At 30.3% G+C, this 21,079-nt stretch overlaps 1 protein-coding gene across 1 annotated transcript in view; it reads left to right on the forward strand.

Annotated features, from left to right (window-relative positions):
• LOC143242579 (alpha-2-macroglobulin-like protein 1) overlaps nt 1–21,079 on the forward strand; it is an 85,005-nt gene that overhangs the window by 15,057 nt on the left and 48,869 nt on the right. The window contains 8 exon segments of the mRNA XM_076486044.1: nt 2,619–2,677; nt 3,989–4,061; nt 11,398–11,511; nt 13,476–13,560; nt 15,413–15,518; nt 17,077–17,188; nt 17,565–17,683; nt 17,969–18,172. Coding sequence (XP_076342159.1) covers nt 2,619–2,677; nt 3,989–4,061; nt 11,398–11,511; nt 13,476–13,560; nt 15,413–15,518; nt 17,077–17,188; nt 17,565–17,683; nt 17,969–18,172 — 872 coding nt within the window.

Here is a 21,079-nt window from a genome sequence, read left to right on the forward strand (position 1 = left end):
ACTTGTATTTGAGTTAAGTGTTTTCAGTGTTGCAGTCAAGAAAGTGAAAGAAGTAGACAGTGTGTTAATTAAACTATCGTTACACAAAGTAAGATGTTAAATATCGTACTTCCACTAACGGTTTCGTGATATCTTTTTAGCGGATACAAAGCATCCTAACGAATAAGGGTAGAAAGATTTTGTTGGCCATGTGATCAGACAGATGAAGTGAATCAGAAATTGTATAATGAGATGGTAGTTGTTATTTATATGAATACTAATTAATACCTTTTATGAACAACTGATTTTAATTTTGATGTATGGAGTCTTAGTGTGGGACAGATATTTCTCCGCATATAAACTTTTGACTCTTCTATTTTTAGTTTTGTTATCTTCTGACAAAGATGTTATTGTAAGTTTTAAAATGTATGTGTGTGGGGGGGGGAGGTATGACATTGTCAGTTGGGATTAATATTTAATTACATGTTGATACAAGAATAATCTGAGATTAAATTTGTGATTAGTTAATTAGGATAATGATAAAGTGATGTGAGACATATTTGAAATTTTTTTTTTATTCAATATAGGCATGTTTCTAGAAACAAAAGTTGGAAGATCAAAGCTAATTGGTGTAATAAAGACATAATGGAGAATTTTAAAGGGTAAATGTAATAAGCTTTATTTGACAGATAGGGTGGCTAGTATATAGAACTTTGGGAAAACTAAGAACTTGAGCAAAAATAAATTGAGAAATGCAGAAAGCTTATGAGAAATAGGTGGATAGACAAGTTTCTACAGGATAAAACAGGAATTTCAGGATCAGGTATGCATACATCTGTTTTCTTCATCAATGGGCAAGTAGGTACCTGATATATAAGAGTTTGCTAAACATATCACTCCTGTTTTTAAAGGGGTAGCTGACAGTTGCCTTGATACTATAGACCAGTTAGTTTTATTACTACAGTGGGAGAAAATTTAGAAGGTTTGATAAAGTGATGCTTCACAAAATTATAGAGTGAAATGTGATGTGGTTAAGTGATGAATAATATATTTAATATCATGTTAATATTCAGAATGCTATGATTTATCTAGATGATGGGTGTCATGTGCTCACATTTTTAAAAATTGTGTTTGGAGAACAAGTAGTTTAATTGAATTGTTATTAATAGAGTCCAGTAAAACTGGACCTTTGTTATAGTGGCCTCAGAGGTCAGTGTCTGTTTATTGTTATATATATTAATAATGTTAGTAGATATATAATTACTTAATATTGCTGATGACATGAATCTTTTGAGTAATTCTAGCTACATTGTGATAAGTGGTAAGTTGAATATATAACTGGTAGCTTACCTTGGGTTATGGTAAATAGAAGGAAACATTTTTGGGTTATTATAATTAGATTCACACGTTTAATGTATGTTGCAACCATTCAGTAGTTTGATGTAAAAATATCTTGTGATAGTGGTAGGTACATCATTCAAGCTGTTAAAGCAGTTGTGGTTAGTAAAGACAATGGAATTTTATGGTATATTTATAGACATGTTAATTACATGCTAAAAAAGATAAAATTACCTCAGTATGTACATTACATAACAGTTGAGGTTATTTAAGTTTATAAGATTGTCTTGGAGATCAGTAGATAGAGGTCTCAAATTCTTCTATGGTGGATTCTGAAGATAAGATGACAGCACACAATTTTAAGATTTGAGAAAAGTTAAATCAGTTAGCAGGATGGCTGACAGGTTGGAATCCAATTAAGCCAATTGGCAGGATTGCTCACAGACTGGTATCCAGTTAAGGCAAGTTAACAACATGGCTGACAGGTTGGAATCCAGTTAAGCCAATTGGCAGGATTGCTGACAGACTGGTATCCAGTTAAAGCAGTTGGAAGGATGGCTGACAGACTGGTATCCAGTTAAAGCAGTTGGAAGGATGGCTGACAGCCTGTGATCCAGTTAAGGTGGTAGACAGGATGGCTGACAAGCTGAAATCTAGTTAAGGCAGTTAACAGGATGGTTGACTAGTGGAATTAGCTGTACTTTAGAGAAATTTGAGGGGATTTTATGATGTTCTGAAAACAGTTAGGTGGGTTTACGTTTTCTGATTGGTTGTGTCTAAGGGTAACCTTGAAGGACCAAATGATCCTTTGTTGTCTAAATATTACAACTTGCTCTACGAGAAAGTATGCATATTAATTATTATTCACCTTTTGCATCATCTACCATGATTTATTATATATTATTAAATACCATTGTCAGTGATATTACACATTACATCAGTATTCAAGGGACTAAACCAGTAAACCATTGTTTTTATGAGTGATGCAGAAAAGCTGTGATAATTCTATAGTGTAAGCCAGGAGTCTAGTGGATTTACTTTATTTATTTCATTCAGCAGTGTTAGTCTAGTTTAGAATTGGTGTGTAATCTAGTTCTTACATACTGAAACAGAAAAGATTATAAGATCTCCCTACTGTTTCTAGATATTTGGAATATCTAATATTATTTGACAGCTCTAAGAAAATAATAAATGTATATATTGATGAGAAATGTTTGCATGTACCAAGTTTTGTAGTTAGATTTTAATTTTGTCTTTGAATATACCATAAATAACAATTCTTTTTTTTTTTAATCTTATAGTTAAGTTTCGGGTTTTGCCGGTTTTAAGCACTTGTTTGAAGTCTATTGGTGATAAAGAGGTTAGTGCTTGTTTTATTTTTGAATGTTGATTGTCAGAACAGTATCTGCACTGAATGTAGTTACGTGTGTTTTATTGATGGTTTTATAACGGATTTCTTTTGAATGTTGTTAGTTATTATTACAGTCAGAAATTGATGTAAATTTGATTTGGGAAAAGTTGTATATCAGTTGAGGGTTTTCCTCTTGTCTTGATACGTGTGTAACATTAGAAACCTAACTTATATATTGAACTGTGTTTTATCAGTTTATTCTTTGTTTTTAGAAAACAATTGGAATGGTACATATAATGATAACCATTGAGAACAGAAGTAGAAAATATGAAACCTTAAAGTAGTTAAAATTAGTAGAAGCAACAGTGGAATGAATCACATAAATAATCGTAGTTTCATTAAAGTATCCCCACCGAAAAAATGTGACCATAAAAACATAACTTGTTTCTCAGTTATAATCTGACCAGAAGTATCATTTAACTGTTATTTTGTGAAGTTAGAGGAACTACCAGCAACTGATGGTAAAAACAAAACTTCCACTTTGTTTAAAATCCTGTGTAGTGACTACATTTGGCTGCTGTACATGTCGTGGAGACAAAAGTGTCTCTCTTTCACTTTATTATGTTTTCTTTATTAAAATTTCATTAGTAATAACTAACATTAACTTGAATCATTCAACTTTTCTATCTCATTATGATGAAATTGCATAACGACTATAGGTAGACAGAATATAACGACTGAATTATTGGGATTAGGTACACGCTACAGTTCTGAACGTCTGAAGTCACCTTTTAAAATGGTTTCATTATCAGTATTTGGATTCAGAAAAAGAAATAGATGAACTTGGTTACTGATGTAAAAATCAGTTTCTTTGTATTTGTTCCCAAACATTTCACGATAAAGCTACAATAATTTAGAAATCCTATAATTGTTTTTAAAGCAACTTTAACCTGAAAAGTGCATGTGTGTATGCGTGTCTTAAATACTCTCACATGAGGGACTGTGGAAGTTAAACAAGAATGGATTGATGAAATGAATTGTATACAAATTATATTTAGTATCTTGAATTTTTTAAATTCTTGTCAGTTGACAACTGTTGGTTAAATAACATGGTATACTTGTATATGATGGTTTTCAACTTTTGATGAGTATTTTTAACCCTAAAGTATAAATTGTGACACTTTATTCCTTTTTCTTCCACATAATTGGATGCCTTCAGACTTTATTGTAGTGCAGCAGATTAATGTTGAATCTGACGAGGAACCAGTGCACTTAATTACATATGTAAATACATATGTGCATATTATTTTTATTTTTTAGCAAGGACAGATATGGATAGATGATCCAGAAAACATACGCGTGGCCCAGTGGTTAAATGTATCATTTGTTGATGGTAAGAAGAAATTCGTTGTTTTGCTTTGAACACATTAAACGTGCTATTTATTTTTATATATTTTATTAAATGTATAGTTCAGGCTCTTAGGTAGTAACTATTAGTGTTACATGTGCTTCCAAGTCATAAAAACAAGACATTTGATTATAGATCGCTGTTTGTATAACATATAACTGGATTGCCTAAAGGTTTATGTAACAATCTCTTCAAGGAATATTGAATGTACAATAGTAGAAGAACCACATTTGTGGTGTTTGTGTTTCATAAATAAAGTATTCTTTCTGTAATCTTAATTTTATTAACAGTAACATTTAATGTATCTGTTTTTATTTTGGTTAATTTGTTGTTATTATGATATTAAGTGTAGCAGTTACCTGGAATTTGTAACGCAATATATGGATTTATGACTAATTTGATCTTTCTGAGTTAACTAACCATTGAAATATAATTAGGTTATGGATGGAATATTACTAGCATGGAAGTTCCCTAATAACGAATTATGCATTCTGAATAAAATTCTGTAAGTAAAACTGAATGAATGGCATATTCTGATTATTTTTATTCACGTTTAGTTGTGATCGATGCAAGTAGTTTGTTTTGATTTTCAGTCCCATAGAACATGTAAGGGATTTTTGTAGAAGATTTGTCACATTCCATCTATAAGTTTCATATTCCTTATCTGATCATTAAAACACTTTGGAGAATGACTAATGTTGTAGTTTTATTGTGGCTATAATATGGATGTCGTAGTTTTATTGTGGCTATAATATGAATGTTGTAGTTTTATTGTGGCTATAATATGAATGTTGTAGTTTTATTGTGGCTATAATATGAATGTTGTAGTTTTATTGTGCCTATAATATGGATGTCGTAGTTTTATTGTGGCTATAATATGGATGCCGTAGTTTTATTGTGGCTATAATATGAATGTCGTAGTTTTATTATGGCTATAATATGAATGTCGTAGTTTTATTGTGCCTATAATATGAATGTCGTAGTTTTATTGTGCCTATAATATGAATGTCGTAGTTTTATTGTGGCTATAATATGAATGTCGTAGTTTTATTGTGGCTATAATATGAATATCGTAGTTTTATTGTGGCTATAATATGAATGCCGTAGTTTTATTGTGGCTATAATATGAAAAAGTTAAATTTCCTTTGAACTGTTTTGAAAAGAACAATAGGTAAGAGATATCTTGTATAACAATATATAATAAACAATCTAGGTCACCATTAACTATATTAATCTGTTCATTGTGGAGACACACTCTTTGTTTACCATGTAGTTATTAGGATAAGTTATTTTTTTAGATTTTTGTTTGCAGTGTTTGTTGTCTCTGAAGGGAATACTGACAGACTTATGTTTGTAGTTTTTGTTGTTTCTGAAGGGAATACTGACAGACTTATGTTTGTAGTTTTTGTTGTTTCTGAAGGGAATACTGACGGACTTATGTTTGTACTTTTTGTTGTTTCTGAATGGAATACTGACAGACTTATGTCTGTAGTTTTTATTATTTCTGAAGGGAATACTGACAGACTTGTTTGGAGTTTTGTCATCCATGAAGGAATACTCACAAATGAATCATTGTAGTAATTTATGTACCTGGTTTTAAATAAATCTAAAAGTTAAAGAACTCATAAAATTATAACATTAATTAAAGAAATATTTATTTTAATGTTTCTAACAAAAGTTGACAGCAACTTATCTGTAATGTCACTACTGTTTTCAGTCTCCTCTTGATATCAACCTTAGTTACTACCTATTTCAAATTAAATGAGTTAGGTAGTGAATACTCACTAAATCTGTTTTATTATCAACTTATTTGTACCTCATCCAAAGAAACAACACCAACTGATGTGGCCATGCTTGTATTTGAGTATTTAAGTTTATTTTAGTCTGTCTGTAAAGTAGTAATCTTTAGGTCTTATGCAGTTACAACTAAATTAAATGTGGCAGTAATTTGTGGCTATATTGGATGTAAACATTATTTGTGAAAACAAGGCCTACACTACACAATCACCCAGGTCTCCATTCATTTTCCTGAAAACTTACTAGTAAATTAGACAATATATTCAAGTGAAGGTGTGTAGAGACGTCAGTCTTGATACAACCTGAAAACTTACTAGTAAATTAGACAACATAGTAAAGGTGTGTAGAGATGTCAGTCTTGATACAACCTGAAAACTTACTAGTAAATTAGACAACATAGTGAAGATGTGTAGAGACATCAGTCTTGATACAACCTGAAAACTTACTAGTAAATTAGACAACATAGTGAAGGTGTGTAGAGATGTCAGTCTTGATACAACCTGAAAACTTACTAGTAAATTAGACAACATAGTGAAGGTGTGTAGAGACGTCAGTCTTGATACAACCTGAAAACTTACTAGTAAATTAGACAACATAGTGAAGGTGTGTAGAGATGTCAGTCTTGATACAACCTGAAAACTTACTAGTAAGTTAGACAACATAGTGAAGGTGTGTAGAGACGTCAGTCTTGATACAACCTGAAAACTTACTAGTAAATTAGACAACATAGTGAAGGTGTGTAGAGATGTCAGTCTTGATACAACCTGAAAACTTACTAGTAAATTAGACAACATAGTGAAGGTGTGTAGAGACGTCAGTCTTGATACAACCTGAAAACTTACTAGTAAATTAGACAACATAGTGAAGGTGTGTAGAGATGTCAGTCTTGATACAACCTGAAAACTTACTAGTAAATTAGACAACATAGTGAAGGTGTGTAGAGACGTCAGTCTTGATACAACCTGAAAACTTACTAGTAAATTAGACAACATAGTGAAGGTGTGTAGAGATGTCAGTCTTGATACAACCTGAAAACTTACTAGTAAATTAGACAACATAGTGAAGGTGTGTAGAGACGTCAGTCTTGATACAACCTGAAAACTTACTAGTAAATTAGACAACATAGTGAAGGTGTGTAGAGATGTCAGTCTTGATACAACCTGAAAACTTACTAGTAAATTAGACAACATAGTGAAGGTGTGTAGAGACGTCAGTCTTGATACAACCTGAAAACTTACTAGTAAATTAGACAACATAGTGAAGGTGTGTAGAGATGTCAGTCTTGATACAACCTGAAAACTTACTAGTAAGTTAGACAACATAGTGAAGGTGTGTAGAGATGTCAGTCTTGATACAACCTGAAAACTTACTAGTAAATTAGACAACATAGTGAAGGTGTGTAGAGACGTCAGTCTTGATACAACCTGAAAACTTACTAGTAAATTAGACAACATAGTGAAGGTGTGTAGAGACGACAGTCTTGATACAACCTGAAAACTTACTAGTAAATTAGACAACATAGTGAAGGTGTGTAGAGATGTCAGTCTTGATACAACCTGAAAACTTACTAGTAAATTAGACAACATAGTGAAGGTGTGTAGAGACATCAGTCTTGATACAACAGACTCTTATTTCAGTCTCACTAGATGCCAGTAAGTTTGTTGACATTGAAAATGAAGGACCCGAGTTAGGCCCCCATAAGTTGTAAATATAATATTGTGAATTATTTAGTCCTGCCAATGTATTTTTGCTCTAGATAGTAGGTAGTTCAAGGCCTTTCATACTTACAGCTATTTAGTGGTCAACTAGATGTATGATATCAGACAGTATAAAGTATACAAGATGTCTAAATACATTATAAATACTCAAGGGTATGATATCAAACAGTATAAAGTATACAAGATGTCTAACTACATTATAAATACTCGAGGGTATGATATCAGACAGTATAAAGTATACAAGATGTCTAACTACATTATAAATACTCAAGGGTGTGATATCAAACAGTATAAAGTATACAAGATGTCTAACTACATTATAAATACTCAAGGGTGTGATATCAAACAGTATAAAGTATACAAGATGTCTAACTACATTATAAATACTCAAGGGTATGATATCAGACAGTATAGAGTATACAAGATGTCTAACTACATTATAAATACTCAAGGGTATGATATCAGACAGTATAAAGTATACAAGATGTCTAACTACATTATATATACTCGAGGGTATGATATCAGACAGTATAAAGTATACAAGATGTCTAACTACATTATAAATACTCAAGGGTATGATATCAGACAGTATAAAGTATACAAGATGTCTAACTACATTATAAATACTCAAGGGTATGATATCAGACAGTATAAAGTATACAAGATGTCTAACTACATTATAAATACTCAAGGGTATGATATCAGACAGTATAAAGTATACAAGATGTCTAACTACATTATAAATACTCGAGGGTATGATATCAGACAGTATAAAGTATACAAGATGTCTAACTACATTATAAATACTCAAGGGTATGATATCAGACAGTATAAAGTATACAAGATGTCTAACTACATTATAAATACTCAAGGGTATGATATCAGACAGTATAAAGTGTACAAGATGTCTAACTACATTATAAATACTCAAGGGTATGATATCAGACAGTATAAAGTATACAAGATGTCTAACTACATTATAAATACTCAAGGGTATGATATCAGACAGTATAAAGTATACAAGATGTCTAAATACATTATAAATACTCAAGGGTATGATATCAGACAGTATAAAGTATACAAGATGTCTAACTACATTATAAATACTCAAGGGTATGATATCAGACAGTATAAAGTGTACAAGATGTCTAACTACATTATAAATACTCAAGGGTATGATATCAGACAGTATAAAGTGTACAAGATGTCTAACTACATTATAAATACTCATCATATTGTATTATATTTTAAGTCCTTCTGTCTTGTAAGACTAATTTCTTTAGTGCACATATATTTTACACAGATAAACTATCTGTCTTTACAAGCCACATTTATTATTACCCACTGGGCCTTTTTACCTGGTGCTGCTTGTAAAGGCCTATATCATAGTATTTAGATTATGGGAACCACCATATATTTACAAGTTACAGATAATATCAAGATTTGTGTGATATTATTTTGACAAAATAATTAATATATACAATATAATTGTGACAATATAATTGTATATACAACAATTATTAACAAGATATAAAATTGGAACTGTGTAGGCTGTGGTATGAAGATGGTTTCCAAACCTTGTCAGTGTTATTTTGGTCTGTAGGTTGTACGACTGCAGTCCATTTAACATTAGGTAGTGGATAGTGGATCTTTTGGAAACTTATCTATGTGCCATTTGTCTAGTTGTTTGTACAACTAACTGACACACAGCTGATTTTCATTTCAAATACTTTATTCCACATTCTAATACCAGCAACTATATTCTACTTACTACATTGTCTCTTTGCTACTTCAAAAATGGTGGTTACTTTTTAGCTTGTTGGAAAAGTGTGTAATATCACAAGCAGAGGGTCCGTAAAAACACATGAAGAAATTCCGTGAAAAGTAAAGTCATGTAGAGTAAAATACCACTAACATTAGTAACAAGATTAATTTTAACTGTAAATGTTATTGTAGAAAAACAAAAAAAGGTTATCTATCGTATAATTATAATTCATTTATTTTTAGATATATTACTTCGTGACTCACGTTATAGAAACAATGATTAACAGTATTATTCATAAATATTTTATACCAAAAAGTATTAATATAGTCTAGAAGTTTAGTTTTTCAGTTTCCAAAAACATACACTTAAACACTACTGTTACAAAAACATACACTTAAACACTTCTGTTACAAAGACATACACTTAAACACTTCTGTTACAAAGACATACACTTAAACACTACTGTTACAAAAACATACACTTAAACACTACTGTTACAAAAACATACACTTAAACACTACTGTTACAAAGACATACACTTAAACACTTCTGTTACAAAAACATACACTTAAACACTTCTGTTACAAAAACATACACTTAAACACTTCTGTTACAAAAACATACATTTAAACACTTCTGTTACAAAAACATACATTTAAACACTTCTGTTACAAAAACATACACTTAAACACTACTGTTACAAAAACATACACTTAAACACTTCTGTTACAAAAACATACACTTAAACACTTCTGTTACAAAAACATACACTTAAACACTTCTGTTACAAAAACATACACTAAACACTATGTTACAAAAAACATACATTTAAACACTATGTTACAAAAAACATACACTTAAACACTTCTGTTACAAAAAACATACACTTAAATACTACTGTTACAAAAACATACACTTAAACACTTCTGTTACAAAAACATACACTTAAACACTTCTGTTACAAAAACATACACTTAAACACTTCTGTTACAAAAACATACACTTAAACACTGCTGTTACAAAGACATACACTTAAACACTACTGTTACAAAGACATACACTTAAACACTACTGTTACAAAGACATACACTTAAACACTTCTGTTACAAAAACATACACTTAAACACTTCTGTTACAAAAACATACACTTAAACACTACTGTTACAAAGACATACACTTAAACACTACTGTTACAAAGACATACACTTAAACACTACTGTTACAAAAACATACACTTAAACACTTCTGTTACAAAAACATAACTTAAACACTTCTGTTACAAAAACATACACTTAAACACTACTGTTACAAAGACATACACTTAAACACTACTGTTACAAATACATACACTTAAACACTACTGTTACAAAGACATACACTTAAACACTACTGTTACAAAGACATACACTTAAACACTACTGTTACAAAGACATACACTTAAACACTACTGTTACAAAAACATACACTTAAACACTACTGTTACAAAAACATACACTTAAACACTTCTGTTACAAAAACATACACTTAAACACTTCTGTTACAAAAACATACACTTAAACACTTCTGTTACAAAAACATACACTTAAACACTACTGTTACAAAAACATACACTTAAACACTTCTGTTACAAAAACATACACTTAAACTTTACTGTCTCCCACATTAATACCAAGAACTGGAAGTTTCAAAGTATCAAATATTAAAATATTGAAATGTTTTTGAAAACTAAATAATTAAATAACTGAAATTTCTCAAAAACTGATTTGTTTTTCCTGTTCTGAACCACACAGTAAAATCTTTATCCATATTTTATAATATGCTTTTGCCTTTATGTCGAAAATAAACATTTCATCGCATTATTAACTTGAATGATTTTAAGAAAGAGTATTATTTGGCTGGATGGTTTCTGTATCATTTTTAATAATTACAGTTACAGTCTTATAGTTCTGTCTTTCTTGTACACCATTGAGTAAAAGAAATGACTTTTTTTGTGTTTGTAAATTATTTCTTGCTAACTTGTGTTAATTTTTCTTATACGTAGGCATTGTACAGCTGGAACTTCCTTTACCAAAAGAACCTGTTTTAGGGCATTGGAAAGTCAAGGTCAGAGTAGGACAAGTGTTCCGCTATTTAGACTTTGAGGTTGCAGAATATGGTCAGTATGTGTTTCATTTATTTGAGTTTGTTTAATGAATGTATGAAGATTATTTCATATAACTGAAATAAAAGAATAATTAATATTTCTGAGTATAATATATAATTTAATTTTCCTTTCAGCTTTAAGAACTTGTGATTAGTTTGAAATGTCTTTAAGATTTCAAAGTTTTCTTATTTTACTAGTTTTGAATCCTCTGTTAACTCATCTAACAGTGAGATTTTTGAATTGAATAAAAGCTTTGGGAAAGTCTTAATTAATTTATACTTTGGCTGGAGAAACAAAAAGTATATAACAATTTTTGCCTTCATTTAAATTTCTTCCATTTAGGTTAGAAATCTATTTTCTTTTCTCTTTTTGGAATGTCAGCCGGAGACACAATATTTATTGGTTTACAGCTTTCATTAGTAGATACAGTATGGTAGTTGTTAATAAAAAGCATTTTTACTATAAGTGTCTTTTTTAAATCTGAATTTATATTAATTTGAAAACAGACTAAAGATACCACAAAACTTAGTCCATCTACAAGTCTTTGGGTCCTTATCCATGAAGGGACTTGTGATGAATAAGGTCTGGGTAGTATGGAGGTTGTTTATAGTTCAGAGGTTTAAGCTGCAGGTTAATATAGTTGTTGAACTTGCAATAAAGAGTTCCACTACTTTGCTTTTAATTTAGTTTAAAGGAAATGATGACCTGGTCACTGCCAAGATCACATATATTATTTTATGAGTCCTTCCTTGTCAAGTGTTAGATGTGGCACAGGTTATAATGGTCAAAATTATACAAGGTCAGATTGCTTCTTCTTAGATCTCACCCAAAAGTCAAAGCATAGTCAGTAGTGTTAGGCTTGGTTAGATCACATTAACATCAGATTGTTTTATGGCCATTTCACTGACGAGTGTTAGACCTTGTGGATGTGCCACAGAAGAGTATAACGGTCGTAATTATACAAAGTCAAATTGTTTTATGTTGGGTCTCACCAAGAGTACGAAATTAAGTAGTGCCAAAGTTGGTCAGCGTTTAGGCCTTCATTTGTTGATATTCAACATACTCAAGATGACCCTAAATTCATGGATCTCACAATGAGTGAAAAGTTTGGTTGGTTTTACTTGACCAAATAAAGTTCAGATCTCAACAGTGCTATTTGTATTATGGTTATTCATTACAAATATTGTGATACAACCCTTGTCAAGGAAGTGTTATAATTATATTGTTGGTCAGCTTTTCTTATTTTATTGTGCGTTTAACAATACAACTTAGTTGTCACTAGTCGTCTGAGAAGTAGCAGTTAATACTGTACCAGTATTTGTTGTACTCTATTGATGTGCATTATTTTTACCCTTTTATTGTTAATTTTACATTGTTGATTGCAGTTTTATTGTTTGTGTTCTTAAGCTGGTGATTTGAACATTGATTATAGACATCTCATGTCAAACTGGTATAAGGTCATATGTTAAATCACTTGCATATTGTCAAACTGGTATAAGGTCATATGTTAAATCACTTGTAGATGTGATAGTATTTAAAAATGTGAAAAACACCAGATTCACTTCTCCAGGGTCCCCATAGGTGTTCTATTTCAAGATTAAATAAAATATTTGTCTCAAAATATCATTATTTCTTGCTTTTGAAGTTCGTGTGCCTTGCTGTGTTGTAGCATACAGACTGTATAAATCTTCTCATGACTCATGGCATGTGCATATTTTACTGATGTCTCATACAAATTGCAATGTTAAGCATCGTTTATGTGATGTCATTTTATTGGGTTCTGAATGACCAGCAACACATTAGTCTCTACTGGTGGAAGTGGTTAAAAGAGGTGACTTCTCCAAGCTGTCATTTGCCCTTTTTTGGACAAACTATCCAACACTTAATACAGCTGAAATATAAACAGTTTTATAAGAAAACATAATTAATTTTTATGTTTTTAAAACCTTCTAATAATTTTTTTTTTTTTTTTACAGTGCTGCCAAAATTCAAGGTTTCTATTGTTCCACCTTCGTACTTACTGGCTAATGTTGAAACCATTTCATGGAAAGTTTGTGCTGAGTAAGTTGTGTTAACGTAGACAGAGTGGGTTGTGTTAACTTAGACAGAGTGGGTTGTGTTAACGTAAACAGAGTGGGTTGTGTTAACATAGACAGAGTGAGTTGTGTTAACTTAGACAGAGTGGGTTGTGTTAACTTAGACAGAGTGGGTTGTGTTAACTTAGACAGAGTGGGTTGTGTTAACTTAGACAGAGTGGGTTGTGTTAACTTAGACAGAGTGGGTTGTGTTAACTTAGACAGAGTGGGTTGTGTTAACTTAGACAGAGTGGGTTGTGTTAACTTAGACAGAGTGGGTTGTGTTAACTTAGACAGAGTGGGTTGTGTTAACTTAGACAGAGTGGGTTGTGTTAACTTAGACAGAGTGGGTTGTGTTAACTTATACAGAGTGAATTGTGTTAATTTAGAGTGAGTTGTGTTAACTTATACAGAGTGAGTTGTGTTAACTTATACAGAGTGAGTTGTGTTAACTTATACAGAGTGAGTTGTGTTAACTTATACAGAGTGAGTTGTGTTAACTTATACAGAGTGAGTTGTGTTGACTTATACAGAGTGAGTTGTGTTGACTTATACAGAGTGAGTTGTGTTGACTTATACAGAGTGAGTTGTGTTGACTTATACAGAGTGAGTTGTGTTGACTTATACAGAGTGAGTTGTGTTGACTTATACAGAGTGAGTTGTGTTGACTTATACAGAGTGAGTTGTGTTGACTTATACAGAGTGAGTTGTGTTGACTTATACAGAGTGAGTTGTGTTGACTTATACAGAGTGAGTTGTGTTGACTTATACAGAGTGAGTTGTGTTGACTTATACAGAGTGAGTTGTGTTGACTTATACAGAGTGAGTTGTGTTGACTTATACAGAGTGAGTTGTGTTGACTTATACAGAGTGAGTTGTGTTGACTTATACAGAGTGAGTTGTGTTGACTTATACAGAGTGAGTTGTGTTGACTTATACAGAGTGAGTTGTGTTAACTTATACAGAGTGAGTTGTGTTAACTTAGAATGGGTTGTGTTAACTTGTACAGAGTGAGTTAACTTAGAATGGTTATGTTAACATAGACAGAGTGAGTTGTGTTAATTTAGAGTGAGTTGTGTTACCTTAGAATGGGGGTTGTAACTTAGAGTGGGTTGTGTTGACTTATTTTATGGTATTCTTATTTTATTCCTTGTATCTAAGTACTTTGTATGAAAACTGGTCTAATACACTAACATAAAGTAAATGTATTTTATAGAATTGAATCTTTTGTTTGAGTGTATAAACAATAGTTTAAATTTCTAGTAGATCAGTGGTAAGCTTTAGGGCTTATAACACTGAAAAATGGGGCTCAATACCTGCCATTTATTTAATTTTGTGCAAATATTTTGAAACAAAAAGTACACCGTGTACTTTGTGTCTGTGTGGATCTGTTAACTGATGTATAGATATTTATTTTGCTGTATTAGACTTGTTAACTACTGTATCTGATTCGTAATAATACTTGTTATTAGTGTATAATTCTTTTATTAATGTGTGCATAATTATTTGGTTTTTGTTTTGTGCACTGTGTTTGTTGACTAATTTATATTAATTTTGTGTGATTGGATTTGTTGACTGTGTAAATATATTTGTTCTTTGGTTTTAGTAGGCTTTGTAACTACTGTGTAAATCTTGTCTGTGTTTTGTATATGTAAGCTGTTTTACAGTTATTTTTGTTGAGCTTAATTAATATTTATTAATTAATTAATTAACATTTATTTAGTTCATTTGGTGCTTTGATATTTATATGATTGATACATATGATTAAATGAATAACCAATGTAATCATTAGTCTTAGAGAAAGAAACTAATATGACCATCTTTGTTCTTTATTCTAGGTACACATATGGTCAACCCGTAGCAGGAACTCTGAAGATTACCGTTTCATACTTAAGGTATCACTGGGAAAAAGAACCTCCAACTTTTATCGACCATGAGACTCAGGTGAAAGATTTTTGTTGTTGTTGTTGAATCTTTTTTTTTTCTTGAATAATAAAAACAGGAAACTGGTTAAAACTGTGAATATACTAGTTTAAAAAAAAACCCTAGATTTGTGTTTTTGTCCATTTCATAGCTGTTAGGTATGACTGAAACTATTTTGGTAGTTGTTACACTTATTTATAAGATGCTGGTCTTAGGTCTGAGACAGTTGCTTTGAGTTTTTTTGTCTTTCTGGCTTGAATTTGGATGTTTCATCAGATGGCTTGAGATCCAGAAGTTGTAATAGTTACTGAAGTATTTTTGGTGTCTGGTAGCTGCTTTGTGTTCCAGGCATGAGTTAACTGAAAAGTGAAGGAACAAGTTATTTTAGTCACTATTCAGTATTTGACGATATTTAATGTGCTAAAAACATGTAGATCCAAGAATTCTTGATGAAGCTGGATTACCTCTGAAGAAGAAATGTCCATCTTTTGAGACCCCTTGGGTTATAAGGGTCCCTATTTCAGTGGTAATATTTAATATTACTTTTACACTAAACAAAGAATGTATGTATATAAAATATTTACAAGAATAATGCTTTTATCCTGGGACTTATAACATTTCTACTATGTGTTGTAATGAGAATTTTAAAATATTTTGACAGTATTTATTTACAGCTTTTAATTTATATCTGTTGACATTTGTACATTTCAGAGACAAGTAACACCAACCTATTTCTTGTGAATGAAGTGTGTTCTCTTGTGGTTTTAATGACATACCATCATTCCTAGTTTTTTTATATTCATATGTTGATTGCATGTGTTTGGGTATGACACTGTTATGTTCTTTACAGATTATATTCATATTTTGATTGCATGTGTTAAGATGATACGACACTGTTATGTTCCTTACAGATTGCTATGTACATTTTGATTGCCTGTGTTTAGATGATACGACACTGTTATGTTCTTTACAGATTATATTCATATTTTGATTGCATGTGTTAAGATGATACGACACTGTTATGTTCCTTACAGATTACTATTCACATTTTGATTGCATGTGTTAAGATGATATGACACTGTTATGTTCCTTCAGGCTGCTATTCACATTTTGATTGCATGTGTTAAGATGATATGACACTGTTATGTTCCTTCAGGCTGCTATTCACATTTTGATTGCATGTGTTAAGAGGATATGACACTGTTATGTTCCTTCAGGCTGCTATTCACATTTTGATTGCATGTGTTTAGATGATACAACACTGTTATGTTCTTTACAGATTACTATTTACATTTTGATTGCATGTGTTTAGATTCTACGACACTGTTATGTTCCTTACAGATTACTATTTAGATTTTGATTGCATGTGTTTAGATATGACACTGTTATGTTCTTTACATATTACTATTCACATTTTGATTGCATGTGTTTAGATACGACACTGTTATGTTCTTTACAGATTATATTCATATTTTGATTGGATGTGTTAATATGATACGACACTGTTATGTTCCTTACAGATTGCTATTTACATTTTGATTGCCTGTGTTTAGATACAACACTGTTATGTTCTTTATAGATTGCAGGCTGCTACAACTATTCTGTTAATGCATCTGCGTTGGAGTTTTACAAAAATCGCTACGCATACAGAGGACTTCAGTTAACTGCACAGGTCATTGAAAAAGGAACAGGTTGGCTTCAGATGTTTTTACATTCACTTTTGTAAATATTTTATAAACACTAATGGAACTCGTGACATTGTTTTAGTATAAAATAACAACAGCATTACTGATATCCTTAACTATATTAAATAGAGATTTACAATATTAATGCAATTTATAAAGTATGTTGGGAGGGTTTTAAATACAGCTTGAATCCTGATTTTCTGAATTTTGATTTCAGTTTTGGTTTTAAGAAGTGTAAGTTATATTTTTATTGTACATTTATCACATTCAAGCTTTATTATTAACTGTGAACAGTATTGTTTCTAGAGATCCTGTGTATTGTAAGTTGTGGTTTAATTGTATATTGTATTCTCTTTGTATATATATAATGTTTTTTCGCAAGGAATTGATGCAAATGCTACAAACGTAATCTACCGAACCTTCTACCCGCTGAGTTTTGTGTATCTGGAAGAATCCCAAGGAGAGCAATTTTTTAAACCTGGACTTCCATTTCATGGAACAGTAAGTTTGTTTTGCTCAGGTTTGTGTTTGCTTCCAATATGCTAATAAGCAAGATGAATATTTTAGTTGCTTTTTAAAATAAATAAAGCTTAAAGACAATGTGAGATATATTCCACAAATATCAGATATTGTACATTAAAAAAATCATCGTCTTGGCAAACGTGAGAATGAGTCGTGGTTTTTGATTATAAATAAAAAAATTATTTGTGTATGTATGTCCACACATATTAATGTTATAATATCATTTTCAACTATGAATGGTTTTAATTTTGCTGTACTATTAAGTTGAAAGTTCAAAACCCCGATCAAACCGTGGCAGCTGGAGAACAGGTGCGGATTTGTTCGTATGCAGAACTGGAACGTTGGACCAGCAACAGATGGATCGATGAAAGAATTAAAAATTGTAAAGATTTCCTGAGTGATGAAGATGGAATTATTCGTTTCACCATCTCACCTCAAGGCCAAGAAACCATTCGTCTGAGAATAGAGGTAAGATAAAGTGAACAAACTTGAATTATTTTTGTTAAGTGAAAATTTGAGAAATGTGTTCAACAGTAAGACACAAAGTTAGTCACCATGTTTTTTTGTGTAATTGTAACGAAAGTTAGTTTTGTTTCGAATGAAAATTTCACCCTTGTCTTGGAAATTGTGTTATTTATGTTGCTGAAACATGTTTAAAATGTTTACTTCAATATACAATTTTTTTCAATGTATATCTTGGTTTTGTAAACATGATATTTAGACTATACCATTTGTTGAGATATTGTATATTTAAATAAGTTAACTGACAAAGTTCATTCTGTTCTCTTCATTTGTAGTATTCAGATGTATTATTTGTGTTTCGTCTTTATCAGTTCTTAGTTGCCAACAATATATCATTGATTACTAGTTGAATAAATCCTTATTGTATTCATTATTCCATATTATTACATTTATATCTACCTTAAAATAGGCTCTATTATATTCAGTATTGTTGTTATTTCTATTTTTGCATGCATACCTATCTTATCAGATGTCTCCTGCACTCTGAATTATTATTATTTGTATTATATTTATAGCCATTACTTGTGTAGTACTCATATATTTATAATGGAACTTCAAAAATATAGGATCCATTAATTTGTCTTCAGAAGTATTCAACAGAACAAACAAAACACTCAGAAAATGAATGTGGACATCGATCTTCCATTTGATTTACAAGTTCTTTCTTTATTTTTATACTTTCACCAGTTTGTTTTTAGTATTTTATACTTTCACCAGTTTGTTTTTAGTACTTTATACTTTCACCAGTTTGTTTTTAGTATTTTATACTTTCACCAGTTTGTTTTAGTATTTTATACTTTCACCAGTTTGTTTTTAGTATTTTATACTTTCACCAGTTTGTTTTAGTATTTTATACTTTCACCAGTTTGTTTTAGTATTTTATACTTTCACCAGTTTGTTTTAGTATTTTATACTTTCACCAGTTTGTTTTAGTGTTTTATACTTTCACCAGTTTGTTTTTAGTATTTTATACTTTCACCAGTTTGTTTTAGTATTTTATACTTTCACCAGTTTGTTTTAGTATTTTATACTTTCACCAGTTTGTTTTTAGTACTTTATACTTTCACCAGTTTGTTTTAGTATTTTATACTTTCACCAGTTTGTTTTAGTATTTTATACTTTCACCAGTTTGTTTTTAGTACTTTATACTTTCACCAGTTTGTTTTTAGTACTTTATACTTTCACCAGTTTGTTTTTAGTATTTTATACTTTCACCAGTTTGTTTTAGTATTTTATACTTTCACCAGTTTGTTTTAGTATTTTATACTTTCACCAGTTTGTTTTAGTATTTTATACTTTCACCAGTTTGTTTTAGTATTTTATACTTTCACCAGTTTGTTTTAGTATTTTATACTTTCACCAGTTTGTTTTTAGTATTTTATACTTTCACTCCCAGTTTGTTTTAGTATTTTATACTTTCACCAGTTTGTTTTTTTAGTATTTTATACTTTCACCAGTTTGTTTTAGTATTTTATACTTTCACCAGTTTGTTTTAGTATTTTATACTTTCACCAGTTTGTTTTTCAGTATTTTATACTTTCACCAGTCCTGTTTTTTTTAGTATTTTATACTTTCACCAGTTTGTTTTTTAGTATTTTATACTTTCACCAGTTTGTTTTAGTATTTTATACTTTCACCAGTTTGTTTTTAGTATTTTATACTTTCACCAGTTTGTTTTTAGTATTTTATACTTTCACCAGTTTGTTTTTAGTATTTTATACTTTCACCAGTTTGTTTTAGTATTTTATACTTTCACCAGTTTGTTTTTAGTATTTTATACTTTCACCAGTTTGTTTTTAGTATTTTATACTTTCACCAGTTTGTTTTTAGTATTTTATACTTTCACCAGTTTGTTTTTAGTATTTTATACTTTCACCAGTTTGTTTTAGTATTTTATACTTTCACCAGTTTGTTTTAGTATTTTATACTTTCACCAGTTTGTTTTAGTATTTTATACTTTCACCAGTTTGTTTTAGTATTTTATACTTTCACCAGTTTGTTTTTAGTACTTTATACTTTCACCAGTTTGGTTTTAGTATTTTATACTTTCACCAGTTTGTTTTAGTATTTTATACTTTCACCAGTTTGTTTTTAGTATTTTATACTTTCACCAGTTTGTTTTTAGTATTTTATACTTTCACCAGTTTGTTTTTAGTATTTTATACTTTCACCAGTTTGTTTTTAGTATTTTATACTTTCACCAGTTTGTTTTTAGTATTTTATACTTTCACCAGTTTGTTTTTAGTATTTTATACTTTCACCAGTTTGTTTTTAGTATTTTATACTTTCACCAGTTTGTTTTAGTATTATTTTCATTTGTTTTAGTATTTTATACTTTCAGTTTGTTTTTTTAGTATTTTATACTTTCACCAGTTTGTTTTAGTATTTTATACTTTCACCAGTTTGTTTTTAGTATTTTATACTTTCACCAGTTTGTTTTTAGTATTTTATACTTTCACCAGTTTGTTTTTAGTATTTTATACTTTCATCAGTTTGTTTTTAGTATTTTATACTTTCACCAGTTTGTTTTTAGTATTTTATACTTTCATCAGTTTGTTTTTAGTATTTTATACTTTCACCAGTTTGTTTTTAGTATTTTATACTTTCACCAGTTTGTTTTTAGTATTTTATACTTTCACCAGTTTGTTTTAGTATTTTATACTTTCACCAGTTTGTTTTTAGTATTTTATACTTTCACCAGTTTGTTTTTTTTAGTATTTTATACTTTCATTATACTTTCACCAGTTTGTTTTAGTATTTTATACTTTCACCAGTTTGTTTTAGTATTTTATACTTTCATCAGTTTGTTTTAGTATTTTATACTTTCACCAGTTTGTTTTTAGTATTTTATAC

Source organism: Tachypleus tridentatus, unplaced genomic scaffold (assembly GCF_004210375.1).
Source record: "Tachypleus tridentatus isolate NWPU-2018 unplaced genomic scaffold, ASM421037v1 Hic_cluster_2, whole genome shotgun sequence".
Classification (NCBI taxonomy): Eukaryota; Metazoa; Arthropoda; class Merostomata; order Xiphosura; family Limulidae; genus Tachypleus; species Tachypleus tridentatus.